A 19,135-nucleotide genomic window follows, 5' to 3' on the forward strand; every position below is an offset into this window, starting at 1 on the left:
TCCAGTGAGTCATTACAGTCTTCTCTGATACAAATTCCCACAAGTCCCTTTTTGAATGCTTATTCTAAAAAATGTGACAGTTTGAAACCAGTGTTTTCTTTCTCTCATTAAATGTTCTAATGTATTTTATTTGAACGAGAGGGGCGGTGGGTTGTGTGTGTCTGTCACAGACAGGGCTCCCATCTGTTGCTTCACTCTCCCAGTGACTGACAGCAGGGAGCTGAGTCCAGGTCTCCCATGTGAGTGGCAGAGACCCCACTATGCCAGCTCTTATTGCTGCCTGCCCAGGTACACATTAGCAGGAATGTGGAACCGGAGCAGAGCCAGAATGAGAATCCCAGCACTCTAATACGGGATTGGGGCATCCCAACCAGTACCTTAACCACAATGCAAAATGCCCCATGCTCTTTTGCTTTTTATATCATAATGGCATTTGTGCTAGGCTTTCACTCATTCCAACAAGAAAGAACTGAAGCATAATGACTAGGTAAGCACACACCCTAAGCAACTAATTAATCTCATGTCTCATGAAGGAAAAATTGTAGATGACCACCAAATTCCTTTTTTTGCGCTGGATTAATTTTCTTCCGATTAAGGGACGAAAATCTGAAGCATACCTCTGCTGACAGGTTCTATTTTTCTATCATATTAAAAGTCAGCAAAATCAACAAAACAGTGAAATTGAAACTGTGATATCAAGTCATTGAAGGGCCAGGAGAGAAGGAGTTCATGGCTTGTGGAGGTCAGAGGGTCCAGTTAGTTTATCCTGGTTCCAGTCACGATCACTGATAGGTTTTGCTTTAAAAGAAAATGAATCCTTGAAGGGGAGTTGCAGGATTTGTGTGATGAACACATATGATATTTCCATGCCCAATTTTTAGATTTTTTATCTTGCTGTTAAATATCTTTCAAAATGTCACCAGTGATTAGGCTACCTTATAGGATAATTAATGTGAACTTTTATCTCAAAGCTCATTTTGAGTAATACTAAAACAAAATGTCTGGCAATATGTTGAATACAGAAAGTCAAACAGATTGCTTTAATATATAAAAATACATTTCTTCCATTTTTTAGTTCACCTTATTTTTCATGTACCAAAGCAATACAAAATCTTAGGAAATGTTGAATAACCTGAGAAAGAAGCACTGTTTGAAATTTGATACTGTGGTTCCTGAAATCCTTCTATAAGAAGGAAGTGAACTCTTGCATATGAAAATATGGGTCATTTTAGGAAGCTTGGGAAATATTTCCTGTGACCTTGAACTCTGTGGATGTGGCTATAGTTGGCTAGCTATGTCCAATTCACACTCCAGTGCCAATGCAACATATTTGAAGATTATTTCCGTGTGACATTGTGTTCCCTGTTTCCTTCCTCTAAGTAGGTCTTTTCCAAAATTAGTTAAAATTACTGAACAACCTGTTTCATCCCACAGTAATTTTAGAGATTTATTGGATTCTTCCCTTCCCCGGAAATTGCCTCTGCAATGTTTAATTGCACATCTAAATAAAGGCCAAGCTCAGAATTCGAGTGTAACAACTCTTTAGGCTGGATCATAAACTTGAGCAGTACATGATCCAGCCATATGCACCGTGTGGGATGCGGTGACTGATACTGAAATGAACAGTTCCTTCAAACAGGCAGTTCATCCACCTGCAGTTCAGTTGTTGGTTTCATTTGAATTAAATTAAATTTTGGATATAATTGTTTTTGCTAAAATATTCAGGCGTGTCAATTATGCTCGTACCAGTAGCTCTGTGCAACACAACTGCATTTGATGTCAGGTCTCCTAAATGATTTTTCTTAGGTAACATTGCATGTAGCTCAAACATGCAAATTAGGATTAGAATGAGCTAGAGGTCTAGAGCATCAGGACTGGTTTCTTTGTGTTTTTTCTTCCTTCTTCATCCTCCTCTCAGTCCTTATCCAAACAGTAACAGCAAATCAGTTTGCTATCATCATCCTCTAGACATTAAAATAGTAATAAAATATACTTAATTAAATGTTCACTTTGTTCTTAGGGGACTTCTGATTATTACAACCTAAATTTATCAAAATGCTTGAAGAGCAGTCTTTTGAGGAAAAAAACTAAAAAACAGGGAGTGCTTAAATTCACGTCATTATAAATAAGCCGTTGGTTTGGTCTTTGAGATTCCCTTTTACATTTTTTTCCTGGAAAGTCATTAATACCTTCTCAAATAAAATGTAATCTGCATTTCTCCACCTTAAACAAGTGAATGTTTAGATACAGAAAATATGAAAACAAATCTGATAAAATTATGCTTTAAAAAACAATTAGTACGATACTCTGCGATACTTCACTTTCTTAATGAATGACTCTAAAATGTAATGATCTAATAATTTATTTTCTTTAATTTTTTTTTAAAAAATGCTTTTCCTCCCATTATTCATTGACCATAGGTCCAAAATCAGAGGCATCTAGGTGGTGAACTAGCTCCTTGTGCAGACCTCGGGACAAGACTAATTTGAAAACCCATTACAGAACACAGACCAGTGCCTAGTACTCATAAGAGCTCTCTGCAATCAACCATTGATCTAGAGATTTCCTTTATGGAACTTAAAGCAAGTTTTTCCATCTTTGTGCCAACATGGGCACTTTACTGTATAGATAAATGGAGTCCGAAGTAAATATCCCAAATAAATAAGTCACCAGTTTTCATCTCTGCCCACAAATCATATTTTGGTTCCTTCCCATGGGCATGTGGTAATGACACATGCAAGTAAGAATTTATATCTCCATCCATCTCTTCACCCAAATCATTGACCTCCTAAAAAGATGATACCTACATCCTGTGGTTGTGTATGTGCCTCTTCTCCAGCTACTTACACTCCACAAACACTTAGGAAACTGATAACAGGTATGCTGGGAGCAGTGTGAGAGAATTCTCGTCCTGTTTGGAGGTACCAAGGATGGGGTGCGAGCCAGTGTTTACCCCCCAGATATAGCAGGAGAAAGCTCCAGATCACTCTGAAGTTGGGTCACTCTGTGACACCTACCTGCCTGTGGAGTTTGAAAGGTTCCCACTGGTGCTGACTCTGTGATACTTCTCAATTTATAGTAGCTCCAAGGCCACTTTGATTACTCTCAAAGGCCAAGTGGGGCAAAATGATACGTTTTTCACTCAGAGGGTCAACACTTATGGGACACAATCAGATAGATTCTCAAAATTTTTTCAGAGAATGAAAGTTACTTTCATACCATCATGTGATAGATTAAAGGAGGTCATTTAAACAAACTACTTCCCCGAGTACCTATTTTGAATTACTGGGTACTATCGGAGTCCTAGATCACTTAGTAATATCGAAGGGAAGGTTTCAAATATGTTTTGAGAACTGTATTGTCCAACTATATTACCTTTCCTTCAACAAAGGAGATTTATCCAAGATTGATTTGGCTACAGACACCTCTGTTGGATTTGTTTGTTTGTTTTTGATGCTTTTGGCATTTAAGTTATCAGTAATAACTTTCAGTAAGGATGCATCAATTTATAATAACATTAATGGAAAAAAATCATTATTCTGTATAACATTTTCCCTTTCATTTTTTTAAATAGCTGGAAGAGAGGATTTGCATTAATTTTACCTAGGATTTTTTCCTCCCAGTTTTGTCATGATTTGAGTTTATGTAGAGTTTAAAAATCAGCTTTAGTAATACAGCTCAAGAAAATATTTTGACTTTGCAGCGATAGTTGTATTTTTAAATTTATTTTAGTGTTGAACTTTAGAAAATACTAGCTGCTATGAGCTTAAGGATGCAAAAACATTACCTTGAAAAATACTAAAAATCCGTATTTTCAGTTGATAGTTTATCTTTTGATATTCATTGCAATGTATCTGTAATGTGATATTATAAGCCTTTATCCATCTCTTATATCCTCCTATGATCACACAGATGCTATGGAAAAAATATACATACAGCACCACCCACATTGTTTAACCTTGAGTCAAAATTGTTATTCAGTTTCTTATAAATAGGTGTCTGAACTTAAAATAAAAATTCAGCAACAACAAAAAAATTGTGTTGCCTGTAACATTGCACAAATCTCCTGAGAGCTATCAGCACATGAAAGATGAACTAAATTTCCCCTTTGAAGTGATTCCTGAGAAAAACTTCTGGAAGGACTTCCCAAGTTGATTTAAAACACAAAAAGGGGAACATGTCCTGGACCAAGAAGGAGGTCACCATAAACTTCAACCACTTCATGACATCAGAGCGCAGCAGAAAACACAAGTGCCACCTCAACGTACCCTCGCACGTGCGTGGAAAGATCATTTCGTCTGCACTGACCAAGGAGCTGCGGTGGAAGTAAAATACCCACTCCCTGCGCATCCGCAAGAACTATGGGACCCAGAGGTCAGCAGATCAACAAGGTGGTCTGAGTGTACAGGAAGAAGTATGTCATCGGGCCTGACGCAGTGGCGTGGCAGCTAAAGTCCTCACCTTGCACGTGCTGGGATCCCATGTGGACGCAGGTTCTAATCCTGACAGCCCTGCTGCCCATGCAGCCCTCTGCTTGTGGCCTGGGAAAGCAGTTGAGGCTTGCCCAAGTCTCTGGGACCCTGCTCCTGTGTGGGAGACCTGGAAGAGGCTCCAGGCTCCTGGCTTCAAATCGGTGTCACTCCAGCTGTTGGGGCCGCTTGGGGAGTGGATCATGGGATGGAATATCTTACTCTTGTCTGTCCTCCTTTCTGTATATCTGACTTTGCAATAAAAAGAAATAAATCATTTTAAAAAGTACATCATCTGCATGGAGCAGGTACAGTGCAAAAAGGCTAACAGCACAACCGTCTGCATGGGCATCCACCCGAGCAGGTGCTTCTCACCAGGCTCAGACTGGACAGAGGTCGGAAAACGATTCTGTAATGCAAAGCCAAGTCTCAACAAGTTGGAAAAGAGAAGGGCAAATATAAGGAAGAACTGGCTGAGCGAATGCAGGAGTGAGCATAGTGGATGTCCCTTTGAACTCAGGATGTCTGCGGAAAATTTCATTTCCCTCCTATTTTATTAACGATCTCTGACTTTGAACCTACTTTTTCAATGTTGGTTAATTTTAAGAATAAAAATTGGAAATGTTTCTTAAAAGAAGAACACACATAAAAAGCTTCTCCAAAGGCATTTGGGGAAAATCTACTGCCAGTGCCTGCACATCAAGCCAGCATGGCAGCTGTTTCAATTTTTTGTCAATCTTGTACACACAGCCACACACATCAAAACCTGCTTAGAGACAGTGTTGACCAAGAGACCAAGCCAGATACAGGCTAGCACAGCGCTCTCATGTTTCTCTCTCTCTCTCTCTCTCTCTCTCTCTCTCTCTCTGTTTCTCTCTCTCAACAAAGCATGCTCAGACCTTAGAAACAGTGTTGGGCAGTGCAGGAGCACAGAGGCACCCAGCAGCGCCATGTCCTCTGGGTCACCTTCCTGAAAAATAGACCAACAGTGGCCACATTGATGCCATCCTGCTCTCTCCCTAGTTCTCAACAACTTCTCTGCAACTGAGAATCAGAGAAATGAGAGAATTAGTTATCACAAGTCAGTTCCTTAGCATACAATTGTATCATTTCATTCACATTCATGTCATATTTGTTGAACACTTACCTTAAAGTCAATATTGGGATATAGAAGTGAATAAAAAATATTTTTCCTGTTTTCCAGGTGATTGTAGTTAAGAGGAGTAGGCAGAATTACAAAAATAAAGTTGTGATATAGTGTAAGGTCATCAGAAAACCAAATTGTAGAGAAAAAACTGCCAGGTTGCTTCAAGATTACCACACCTGGCATCAGGTCCCAGCCTGGCCTGTTCACTCCGGAGTCCTAACAGTTAGCATCTTGACCAGCATTAGCCTCATATGTGCTTACATGGCTCAGTAAGTACACACAATACCTAGCATTACCAATGTGGTTGTCACTCTTGCCAAAGTTCGTCTGACCACGTCCTGTGTAGCAAGACCACGCACACTTCCAGAAAGGAAGCCTTTAACTGAGCCAGTAATCAAACTTCGCCAGCAGCCCTTTCTGCCCTGTGAGAGTACACACACGAGGGCAGGCCAGCAGCAATGTCTGGGGCCTTGTCAGCAAGGCAACTGAAGAAAGGCAACTGAAGCCATGACTTTGTGGAGCCAGAGGGGCTTAGGAGCCACCTGTTCCAACTCCCTTCCAAGAGGAATTGGTAGAGGAACATTCTGAATTCAAGTCAAGAGAACTTTGGAAGCCACGCACTCAGCTGTGCATGGGTGGAGTGGCCGTGGTGTTGGGTGCTGTTTGCTGCAGACAGGAACCATGAGCGGCAGCAGCCAATGCCCAGTCTTCCTGCAGTCGGAACAGGCTCAATGCTAGGTGCTCCCCCTTCCCTGTATGAACCTGTCTTCTCAATTGTCTCTTCACTTCTTCCTCTTTCTCTTACCAGAGAAGCTTTGTGTACTCTAAGGACCAGGAGGCATGCTCTCCACTCAAGATCACACCCTGCTGACAGCTCCAATGCAGTCTTGTAAGGCTTTCAGGAAGTGGTAACTTGCCAATAGCTTTGACAGTGAGTGCCGTAGGTTGACCTGGCTCAGAAAAGTTTCAAAGGGGATTTACTTTTTCCACATTCTCATTTTTCATTGGACACATAAATGCCAAGATCCAAGACAACTGTGAAAACTCCAGTTTAGAGCATGGTGTGATAACCTAGTGGACTAAATCCTTGCCTTGCATGTGCTGGAATCCCATATGGACACCAGTTCATGTCCTGGCTGCTCCACTTCCCACCCAACTAACTCCTTGCTTGTGGCCTGGTAAGGCAGTAGAGGGTGGGACCTCTACTTGGGGACCATACACCCACATAACAGACCAAAAAAAAAATTCCTGGCTCCTGCAGCTCAGGCCACTGCATCCACTCGGGGAGTAAACCAGTGGATGGAAGATCATTCTCTGTGTCTCTCCTTCTCTCTGTAAATCTGACTTTCCAATAAAAAATAAATCTCAAAAAAAAATGGAAAAGAAAACCTCAGTTTGAAGATGGAAGAGGCGTCATTAAGCAGAGTATCTGCAAAGAGTAGAGCTGCCGCCTCTTCCCCTTCCACACACCCTGCCACCTGCTAGATGCACTTAGCATCCCAAGAAATGAGCTTGTATTGAAATTCACAGAGACTCCAGTATTTAACTCCTATAAATCCTAACCTTACCCACCTGTATGACTCCCAGTTGTACATTTCTGTGCTTTATCTCTGAGCTTCAAAGCTCCATTGCCAACTGGACAGCTCCAATAAGATGTCCTGCAGTCATGAAGCCTGGTATGTCTGAACCAAATAAGTGAGCCGCTTCCTCTCCACACCCTGGCAATTTCTGCCCCACTGTATTCTGTGGATAGCATTTGTGAACACCAAGCAGCCAAGACAGAAAAGCAGTCATTCAAGGCCTACTCCTATTTTGATCTCCCATGTTAATCTCTGGAATATCTGCCTACCCTTCCTTCTCCTCTCTCTTTATTGCTGCTTCCTTATCTGATTTTAATAGTCGTAGCCTCATCCCCTGTTCCCGTGTCATGCCACCGCTAAAGGTTCCTCTTGGAAATGAAACCCTGATTATGTCTCTGCAGTCACTGCAGCCTTCCATGGTTCTGTTCAGATTTCAGATTAAAAATCGGTGTCCTCATTTAGCACCCCAAGTTGTCACAAGGGCCCTTTTCTGCCTACCCCTCCGTCTCCCCTGTCATGAGCCTCCCACTGACCATGTAGCGAAAACGCCTTGAAACACCATGCTGGCTTCACTGTCGAGGATCTGGGTCCCTCCATGCTGGACACACCATGCCCCTCGAGCCGGCGTGCTAGGTCTCACGACCTGCTTCTCATCGTTCCGACCTCAGCTCAGAAAGCATCCCTCTTGGGACTCTTGGACCTCCATTGCCACCTTAGTAATGTCACTCCTATTTCTTTTTCTTTATGTCTGCTTCAGAGGATGACTGGTTATCACAGCTAAGGGCCCTCGCATCTCTTTCCTAGTTTGATGTTCATTCAGGAAAATCACTACAACGCCACTACTTGTAGTTTGCCCTCAAAACACGTGCATCAGTTTGCTCTGGAGAGTTACCCACTCAAGCAATCAATAAAATAAACAATGTAAAATAATTACCATGAAGTTCCAGTAGTCTGCAAAATGACAAGCACGTGGTCAGTAGTAGCAGTCACTGGCTTTGTGTTGTTGTTGCTGTTGCTGTTACTGTCATCAGCAGTCACTGATGTTTTTGACCAAAATTGATTCTATGTTTCTACCAGTTTCTGTATTTTAAGTGTAGCTAAAAACATTGTGATAAACCTGTGCCCCAAAGTAGCATTGTCCTTTCTGAGGCTACAAAACAGGTCCAGGGCACATGGGGGAATTTGGAGTCAGGGATTCAGGTGTCACCACTCCATCCAGCCATTCAAGTGTCAATATTAGCAATGCTTTCTCTGTTGAAGCAGTCATCCCACTATTCTTGCCAGTATTGGTTTCGGTTGTTTTTACATCCCTTGGTGAGTGGACGCATCGTGAATACTCTGAAGAGCAAATTCTCAGCTTTATTATCCCAGGCATCAGAGTAACTCTGCTTTGAGGACTAAGCACATCACCACTGCCTTGAAGATGTTGACATTGATGCTGTGAGGTTTAAGTCCGTCTTTGCAGCAGATTTCCCCTTTATTTGGTGTTGCAATGCACAGTAGATGTACTCATTCTTTTGTTTTGTTTTGTTCTGTTTTGCTTTAGGGATTTCTTTCATTGTTTATTTGCAAGAGAGAATGAGAGAAAGCTTTCATTTGCAGGCTCACTTCTGAATTTCCTATGGGTGACAGGCAGCCAAGTACTGGTACCATCTTCTGCATTCCCGGACACATTAGCAGAGAGCTGGATTAGAAGTAGAGCATCCAAAATTCAAACCAGCGCTTTGATAGGAAATGCTGACATAGCAAGCAGTGGCTTAACCCGATGTGCCACAGTGTCATCCCGTGAGTGAATGAATGAATGAATGAATGTAAAATTTTTCAGTACCTCACGTTTTCCATGTTTGCCTGTCTTGTTTACTAACTCTTTAATGGTCAGGGACGTGCCAGGCACACAGTGGGCACGCAGCATAAATTGTCAAATGAAATGATTTGCTCTTCAAACAATTTTTTTTAAATTCTTAGCACTTTGAAGTTGGGAGCCATTTGTAATTTCATAATGATCTCTTAGCAGTAGTAACTGGTTATTTTCATATTAAAGTAAATAACTGCACCGTACTTCATAGCTTATAAAACACTTTCACTTATATAACCTTGTTTAAAGCAGCTCATGACATGTCACTGCTGTGTAAACTAAGGTACCTAATGTAGGGGCAGGCATTTGGCCCATATCACATATCAGAGTGCCAGGGCTCAAGTCCCTCTCTACTCTCAATTCTAGCTCACTGCCAGTGTGCAGTAAGAGAAGCAGTGATAATGGCTCGAGTAATCTGGCTCCTACCGCTATGTAGAAGGGCTGGATCCTCACTGCAGCCTGGGCCAAGCCATTGCCAGCATTTGAAGAATGAACTAGAAAATTGGTTTCTTCTTTCCTCCCACTCACTCTCTTTCTGTCTCTCCCTCCTTAAATAATTTTTTTAAAAAATTATGGAAACGCATCCACAATCTCCATCATTTGGAGATAAAAAGTGAAATATATTCCCTTTTATAATTCTATTATAGTTCAGTTCCCTCATCAAACATTAAGTACTAACACTTAGAGTGATTTACTTCTTTGTACTCACTTAAAATAAGAGCTGTATATCAAAGTTGAGATGTTTTGAGTTTTGTTTTTGTTTTTGTTTTTTTGTTTAGACTGGTTTTTGTTTGGAAGAAAGATACTTCCTCAGTTGGTTATGAATAAAAGAATTCTCAACTGAATATCACGAACACTTACAATGTGGAAAAGCAACTGCAAGACTGCTTCTTGTCAGTATTTGTGGCTCCAGAAACAAGTGTCAAACTATTTTAAATGAACTAGGTGCAACTCCTTATGATATAACTAAAGCCAGAGTTGTCGGGACCTAAAAGTGTAACTTGCTAAGAAGCATAAGTATCTGTACTGTGCAATGATTTGAGGCAGTGACAGTTGGTTTACCGAGCACATTCTAACCAGTGAGAGGATAGTAACACAAAACTTAGGAAAAGTGTTGAATAAAACCTATCTACAGTGCTAGAGGAAGGTGGCATTTTCTGTGATTTGAACAGTGTATCTCTAAGTGAAACTGTAAAATATTATGATGTGTTAAAGGCCAGGCAAAGTTTATAACTACAATGCAATTACCATTTGTATTTAAACATTTGCATCCGCGATCATCATCACCTTTTAGGAGGTGAAGGGAAACATTTTCTTAAACTCTCAGTTTCGACTAGTCCATTTGTCATTCCAATGTCTTCAAGACTCGAGCTATTTCAATTTTTGTTCAACAATGTAACTTTTGGAATTTTGCCTACTAATGACTTCACTGGTGCTGGCCTTCCAAGAGATAAATTAAAATGGAAATGCATATTTTCTAATTATGCATCCAGCCCTGCTTGTATTCTGGCAAGAGTGGCCACCCTGAATGTTAAATTAACTCTGCACAATAGCTAGTGTCTAGGTAACATCAAAGTTACCCAAAGTCACTTTCTCAATCATGTGACGGATAGCCAAGACTGTGATCAGTAGTATGTAGCTATGTACAATCAGAGGGAAAGCATTTAAACATCCCAGCATGGTATTTCCATTTAAATCTGATTACAGTGAAATAAAACTGTAGCCATTAAAGGTTTAGAAGAACTACAAATACAAGCAGTAAAAGAAGACAGATAGTAAATGAGGTAGTAAAACATTTCAGCAGGGCAAACAGTTTATTGCACTCATTCAGTCGTCTTGAAGCAGACTGCGCAATTCACTCCAGACCCTGCACCGTGCCCTGAACTCCACTTAAACCTGCAATTAACCTTTCACGCCTAATGAAGCTGTTTTCCTGGAAAATTAAAATATATAGTGATGCCTTCTTTTACACAGACTTGGGAGGAGAGCATTTCAAAATGAATGACTTTTCTGAGGCTTTTGTGCAAATGTAAAATGAAAGTGCTATGTTTGTATAGAAACAGGGAATGTTCTTTCCAGGGCAATTTCATTTGATGCGTGGTGTTTTATTACTGTACTTATTAATTGTTCTGCATAATTGTAAAAAAACACACATCAGTAATTTTATGATTAGATTGTTACTGCTCAAGTGTACTATTACCATTTTCACTTCCATTAGGGAAAACTAGAGTTTTACTAACAATAACTGAATTTCTGATATTTCTCCTTGGTGGATTTCATTGCAAAAATTAGTGGTCTAAAAAACATACTTACCATGGGAATATTAGCTGTATGTCATTTGTGTTGTCTTCTCTTTACATTTGTGCTCTTTAAAGAGCAGTGAAATCCTTAAATTTTGGGAGGAAATTTAGTATTTTCTAAGGTCATAGATAAGGAAAGGTTTGATTTTTTTTTTTTTAACCCACATTCTACTGGTTTACAAAATAGCTAACTCTTGGTCTTGGCCTTGGCCCCAACGACTACTGAATGTTGTCCATTTCTGAATCACCCCTTAGCACCTGAGGGCACCCCTCAGCATGCCCTCCCCTCAGAGGAGTTCTTAGCAAGGTTCTAGGCCAGCTAGCTCTGATTGAAAACACCAAGAGGTCACGGAAAATGAAGTGGGAATAAAAGAAGATGGTTCTGTCGTAAGAGGTTTGCACTTCATATTTAACTATTCTAAATGTCATAGTGTCTGGTATTTAAGAATTAAAAGTGCATAAAGGTAAAGTCTATAATAAATATTTGAGCTGCAGCATTTTTATTGAATCGCCCAGTATATTTTTAATGTAAATTCTGCTGCCCCGAAGCATCTGTGCATCATCTTGACATGGTAAATGAAATTTTTTTAGACCACCAGTCTAAAATAATGAATTGTTCCCCCAGTTAATTGTATTGCTTTGATAACAAGGAACTATGGCAGGTCTAGCAAACATAATAAGTGGATTTCATCAGATGATTTGTGTGACGTTTTGAGAAATGATCTTTTTGAAGTGACCTGATTTTAATGGAACTCATGGCCACGTAGCACGCACCACTGCGCAGCTTCCAGCTGGGATGACGCCCTTCCTCCTCTGGTGCTCGCAGTGCAGGGTGAGCCCCAGAATGCCACCGTGGGGAAGGAGTTCAGGGAAAGCCAAGGCAAGACAAAGGGTGCACACAAGGACAGCACAGGGAACCGGTTGCTAAATTATTCATTTTATTTATCTTTTTCCCAAAATCAGGAATGATCTCAAGCGACCTTTATCTCTTCATTGTCAATGTAGGAATAAGCAGGGGCCAACCAATTGCAAGCAAGCAGTGGCTTTCCGGAGCTTGTTGTAAGAAGGGAGTCAGCCACCTTCATTTGTTGTACAGCCTTGACTCAAAGCACAGGCAGAGGAGTGGGAAAGCCTCGTGGGAGGAGAGAGGCAAGCTTCAGTTATGCCTTTGTTGGACGCTGTCCTGGGGGAGCTGTGGGCAGATAATGCCTCTGGATGTACACCAAGTTTTGACTTTCTCTGGTTGTAGAAGTTCCATGTAAGGACAGGCATTAGGGAAGCTGACAGTCATGAATCAAGTCTTGGGCATATGAGGCGGCTAGTTCTTAAAGAAGTTGTTTTATCGCATACATTGCTGCTAGAAATAGACTAACTTCCTACAGGAATGATGTATAGCAGACTGGCTTTCTGGGCTGGTGGTTGTAGTAACAGGTTGGTTCTCTGAGCAAACTGGTAGGGCATCGGAGATCTGTTTTATGTTTTATGTGGCCTTGCCATCATCTGGTTTTTATCATTCAGTCTTTCATAGCACATACACAGTATGCTTAGGGGAGGTAGGTAAGAAATATTGGCTTTCTATGGTGCTAGTGACTTATCAGTTAAGGAAATTGGATCCTCTGCCATAAGCAAGCATGCTGTAGGGGCAACGACAGCCATCAGTTCATGTCTTTCCTTAAGGAGTTGTCACACGCTATGTAGCAGTCAGGGACTGCCTTCCTTCCACTCCTAGTACAGGACTGTTTGTAGGGTGAAGGGCTTCTAACAATCTCCAGGTTAATTTTTGGTTAAAGGTTTATCGTATATTAAACATAAAGAATTACAAAATTGATTAGCCATAAGAAAAACCTTATGTTTAACATTGCATTTAAGGTATGCCACACATTTTTAAAACTGGATTTTTTTTTAATTGGAAGTCAGATATATAGAAAGGAGGACAGATAGAGAGGAATTCACTCCCCAAGTGACTGCAACAGCCAGAGCTGTGCTGATCTGAAGCCAAGAGGCAGGAGCTTCTACCTGGTCTCCCACGCGGATGCAGGGTTCCAAGGTTTCTGGCCGTCCTCAATGGCTTTCCCAGGCCACAATCAGGGAGCTGGATAGGAAGCGGGGCTGTCAGGATTAGAATCTGCACCCATATGGGATCCCGGCACATGCAATGTGATGACTTTAGCCACTAGGCTACTGCACCAGTCCCACAAGTGCAATTATTATAGTTTAGGTGCTTTTCACAAGAAACACATAACAAGACTTCATAAATAATAGCATGAAGAATAACTCATGGCAGAATTCACACTGTGTGGTCCAGTGAAGGACCCATGAAAATAATGGTTGGCATATGAAGAAGGTAAGACTTTGCCTGAAGAGCCCTGAGTGTTCTCTGTGGGTGCACATAGCAGACACTTAAATATCATGGCCTGGAGAAATGCAACATTTTCTACCTGTGATTGCCATTCGCCCAGAATCTGGAAGTGTGGTGTTTCCATAGAAAAGGACAAAAAGTTGTCAAATTGAAAATAAGCTTTTTACTATTGTAGCTGTTAATTAAGAACTGAAATACAGTGTACAACTTATTTTTTTTAAAGCTGGCTGTAGTTCTAAGTTTCAGAATCATTGGTAAACCCAGGATATATTGTGAGAGACACTACTTTAATTAGTTTTTGGACTTCATATACCATGAGATTCAAAGAGGTAGCCAACAGTTTTGAATTAGCGTCGGATTTTTTGTTTAGGCAATTAGAACTGTTTACTTCTCTCCTGGCATCTCTTCCATAAGGAAAACAGCATTTGCAGCCACTTTGGGGAAAGTATCATTTGTCTGAGTCTCTGTGGCCTTGATCATGCCACGGTTTAATGAAGAACATGATTTCAGATTTGGATGTTGTGATCATTGAAATTGGTGTAAGTGCTCTTTGTCCACATTTAAGGAGATTTAGATTATTGTTTTGGCTGTCTTGGGACGCAATGATGCCAGAAATGAAACATCAAGAAGTTGTAAATTTTGGTAGAGGTCTGCCAGGAGGCCTGTGAAAACTTAAGGTCTCCCTGACCTTTAGTTATCGCAAGCTCACTCCATGGTTTAAAAACATCATTATGTTCTTCAGAACCATTGATTAAAGAAATTAAAAAATAATTTTATGGCAGAAGACTAATTGGTGAAACCATCTCCTTTGGATACTTCATGACTTCACTCTTCAAAGGTCAAGAAACCAATTTCTGTTTAAACTCTGAACACCGAATAGTGTCTAGGAAATCAAGGTAATATAGAGTATCCTGAGAGAATGGCTTAATAGCAGCACTATTTAAAAGGTAAATTTTTTTGTAAGACCATTAGCCTTGCTAGTAATTATTGCAATTGAGTGATCCTTTCCTGTCAAACACCATAGATGTATCCTTTGCCACAGATTTCTTCTCTTCTATATTCAAGTCAGCTTGAGGCTCCGTATAATTCTCTGCATCCACATGTTTCATCTGGTCCTACCGCCACTTCCAAGTGGATAAGCCTACTTCTCCCTTTCCACTGCTTAACATCTTACAACAGGATTTTTGCTGGCTACACTGGTCTCTCACACCCACTCATGTGTCTATCTTCAGTGGATATGGGATAACTCAGAGGTCCCCGAATCCTCTCTGAGGAAGTCTGCTGGCCTCGTCCATCAGCAGACCTCCTCCTGCTGCTTCTCTTACTGCCCAGGGGAGACGCCATGGATGGCTCTGCCTTGACTTGTGCAGCACTGCCTGTTTCTCTGGCAGCCTCCATGTCTGCTCATGGGCATCTCATTCCGTTAATAATGCCTTGTTCCAGGAAGGCTTACCTAGAATAAACTGAACCTAACGAATCAAATAATCCAATGGCATCCTACCTACGGCAAGATCCAAAAGTGGAGCCTTTCTCTAAGAGCGACATATGCAGAGATACCTGTGAGGACCCAGGGACTGGGCCAGCTCAATTCAAACCCAAGTCTAAGACTTTGGAGAAAGGAGCATGAGCTAAACCAATCTGTCTGCCCTTTGGGTTTAGTATTATGCTTTGAACGCTTTGGTTTTACTCAAGAATTTCATGGACCCAACAGATACTTATGTGTAAAATGCGTAAAATGACTTATGTGTAATTACAAAGAATCCTAGGGTATTAGGTCACATCAGTGTTTGTATGAAGTTGTAAAGGCTGCACTATCCCTGAGCACCTTCTCACAAGTTCCTTCTAATAAAAGAGCAAGTGATGCAAAAAAAAAAAAAATCATGCCACACTATGACAATCTATTTGGTTACTATGATAGATGCTCACATTTGTGCTCATATTCTGCTATTAATACTCAAGGTCCTTTTCATATACTTACAGAATTTTTATTGGTATTTTTTAAACACATTGTCTTCCTTCCATGTCCATTTGTAAACAGTAGCACTCTACTCTGGGGGACCTGCTCACATGTCCTTCAAAACAGAATCAGCGAATGAAGATGAGCCATATACAGTAAATAAATATTTTCCAAACAAGCATCTGTCAAAGAATTGGTATCCAAAATTTATAAAGAACTGTTAGAAACTCAACAAGTTGAGCAGACAGCTCACTAGAGAGTTATACAGATGGCTCAACATCATGTATCATCAGAGAAATGCAAACTAAAACAGCCATGAGATACTGCTCCGATACCAATCATAATGACTAAAATCAAAACCTCTGACAGCATCAAGTGTCGATGAGGATGTGGAGTGACAGGAAGCCTCGTTTGATGCTGCTAGGAACACAGAATGGTGCAGCCACTTTGAAAAAATGTTTAGCAATTTCTTAACATATTGACCTAGAATGCTACCTAGGAATGAGGTTCCTGAGTGTTTGCGAACTGAAAACTTCAATCTGTGTAAACAGTTACATGCAATTGTTTATAGTAACTTTAATCATCATTGCTTAGAGCAGGAAGCAAAATCCGCCAAGACATTCTTCAGTGACAGCATGGGTAAACGAGCTGGGGTATATCCACTCAATGAAATAACATTCAGCAGCAAATTAAATGGGCTACCCAGCCAAAAGAAGACATAGAAGTACCTTAAATTTATATTTCTAAGTGAAAGAGAACAGTTTGAAAGGTCACATACTGCATGTTTCCAACTACCTGGCATTCTGGAAAAGACAAAACTGTTGAGACATTTAAAAGATCATTGGTTCCCAAAGGCTTCAGAGAAGAAGAGGAATAAATTTGTGCAGCACATGGGATTTTTGGAACAGTGGAACAATTCTGTATATTTCACTATAAAGAATGAAATAATGTGTAATAATAATTCATGTCATTTTTTTCTTTATGTGTTCGCTGAAATTGACAGAACTCTACAATACCAAGATTTTACCTTAATGGAAACTATGAACTTTATAAGTAGCAGTTAAATTGCTATAAACGTAAAACTGTTGTAGATTTTTTAAAAATCTTGATGAGTTTTGTTTCTAAAATACTAAACAAAGCAAAATTGTCATATTGTAAGTTCCTCACACATCTGGAGCCAACATGCTGGGACTCGAGAACAACAGTGTGCAGCTGTTTCCACGGCTGAATGGGATTTCTGTTTTTTTACCTAGACCTGAATGTGATGGTCCCAAATAAGAGTAGGTTGATTTTGCTGGATCCTTGGTCTTCATCATGTGTGAAGTTCGCATGTCCAAGGTTTTGGAAATTGTAGCTGTGTGTTTGATGACCAGAGGGAAAATGGTTGAGAGCAGGATCGTAAAGCCGTACTCTCACCATCCCAGATATGTTTGCTCAGGCTTTTCAATTCCTTTCTTCTGTTCTTCCAGGCCTTGCAATTGCCAGTGCCCTAATAGACATTTCACAACAGAGGCCTTCCGAGAGTAAAGACAAGTCCTCGGGTGTCCGGAATCGGAAACACCTCTCAACACGGCAAGGAACCTGTGTCTGAGAAATGGAAATCTCTCCTGAACACTCTGTAATGCTTCACTTCAAAAATGGCTTCTGTTAAAAGCTGTTTTATGGCCTCAGATTTTATGGAGGCAAATGTCTGTATGATCCAGGGCCAAAATACAGTTCCCTGCAAGTGGGAAATGACCCAAGTGGCCAAAGAATGTTTGTGAGTTTTATAAAAATAATAGTATTGGTGGTCACAGGTGATAAAGTCAGTTTTTACGACTGTCTAAGACTTCTCATAGCTAATATTGAATTACTATGGAAAAAGATGTATATTGTTTCTTAATGAAGATGAAAAATAGGTAATTCATATAAATCAACTGTTTATATCCCAAGACTTTAAAGGAAGACATTTTATAATGCCTGAATGACAAGAACTGTATAGTTTTTGCCTCATAAGCAAATAAGTCACCTGTGTATGAACAGGAAACGAGCAAGTTGCAATGGCTTTAATTATGTTTTATCTCGTTGTAAATGTGGAAGTAAGATTTTGATTTAATAGTAGGATATAAATGATGTGTTTAAATGTTTCATGTGACCATGCTGTATCCAAATTCAATCTGGGAACATGACCATTTCTGCCCAATAAGAATACAGAGAAGAATGAGCCCATTTGGGTGGAGAGCATGTAAAACTTCCCGGGCAGTTTATTAGAATTCCAAATGCAGAGGACGTTCCTGTCGGCCACGCCGACTGCCTAAGTCATTATCAGAGCTGACAGAGCATGGAAGAGCCTGTGTGGTGATCTGCTTTCCTCTCCTTCCAAAAACAGCTTCCGATACCACATCCTGCAAAGAGCTGAAGGCGTGATTTTTTTACAGTGTTCGCTCCAATAGGATAATTCTTTTAAATTATCTACAGATCATCGGATCAGACTTCAGTGATCCATCCGCATGTTCAGAACATGTCCTTTTCCTTTAGCCTGCCTCTTCCAGCTGCTAGATTTTATTTACCTTTCCCAAACGTTAGTGAGTGTATTTTAGAGGTGGTACCACCCAAATGACAACATGACCCAAGTTCCTTCCTGCCAACTCTTCCGCTTACAAAGTAAAGTGTCAACTGGCAAGCATCAGTACTCTGATTGTCAATATGAACATATTGATGTTATGAAAGTCTACAGGTTACAAAACAAGTTCAGTGTTGCCCACATTCAGCATATTCTTAATGACTCAAAACTCTGAATTAAGGCAGAAAAAAAAACAATTTTCACATTGGATTATAAAAATCATTTAATTCTTAACAATTCACTGGGTAGCATTAACATACTAGTTTGAATTCCAGTTTCTTAACTTCAGTATTTAAAGACAACGACAGAGTCATCCAAAGCTACCGTATACAATATGATTTTGTCCAATATGAAAGTCATTTAAATATAGTTGTTTAGTTCTATGTACTTTGCCTGTTCTTTGGATTTCCGGAGGGTGATTACACTTTACTGTTTACAGCTAATGCATAGTTGCTTGCATGCCATGGTTGTACAGTAGCAGAACAGGACCCTATTGTGGTATTAAATGTTTATTTCATAATGCCGTGTAGACATAGCTGGATTAATTTGATGAAAATTGGATGTAATATATAACATGGATGACCATACAACATGTAGTTGTGTCTTATAAGAGATATCTAGGTTGCATATAACCATGTTTATATAATTATTTTAATAATTAGGCATTTATGAATTATAGTATATATTCCTTATGTTGGCATGGTAATTTTGCTATTTTCCACACATTAAAATAAGATGAATTCTTAGAGTAATTTTACTAAGTTTATCTATAGCCTGGGATTCTATCTGGAGGGTGTGGGTCAAAGGGATACCACTTGTTTGAATTTTGTTATGACAGTTCCCCTCCACCCCCCAAAAAACCAGGG

At 40.2% G+C, this 19,135-nt stretch overlaps 1 protein-coding gene and 1 pseudogene across 1 annotated transcript in view; both read left to right on the forward strand.

Moving 5' to 3' along the window:
• ATRNL1 (attractin like 1) overlaps nt 1-18,308 on the forward strand; it is a 558,159-nt gene extending 539,851 nt beyond the window's left edge. The window contains exon 29 of the mRNA XM_058671950.1: nt 17,137-18,308. Coding sequence (XP_058527933.1) covers nt 17,137-17,258 — 122 coding nt within the window. The 3' untranslated portion in view covers nt 17,259-18,308. The remainder of the gene's footprint in view (nt 1-17,136) is intronic.
• On the forward strand, nt 3,893-5,010 carry LOC105941528 (ribosomal protein uL24-like; annotated as a pseudogene).
• Nucleotides 18,309-19,135: the final 827 nt, after the last annotated feature.

The sequence above is a fragment of the Ochotona princeps genome, chromosome 13 (assembly GCF_030435755.1).
Source record: "Ochotona princeps isolate mOchPri1 chromosome 13, mOchPri1.hap1, whole genome shotgun sequence".
Classification (NCBI taxonomy): Eukaryota; Metazoa; Chordata; class Mammalia; order Lagomorpha; family Ochotonidae; genus Ochotona; species Ochotona princeps.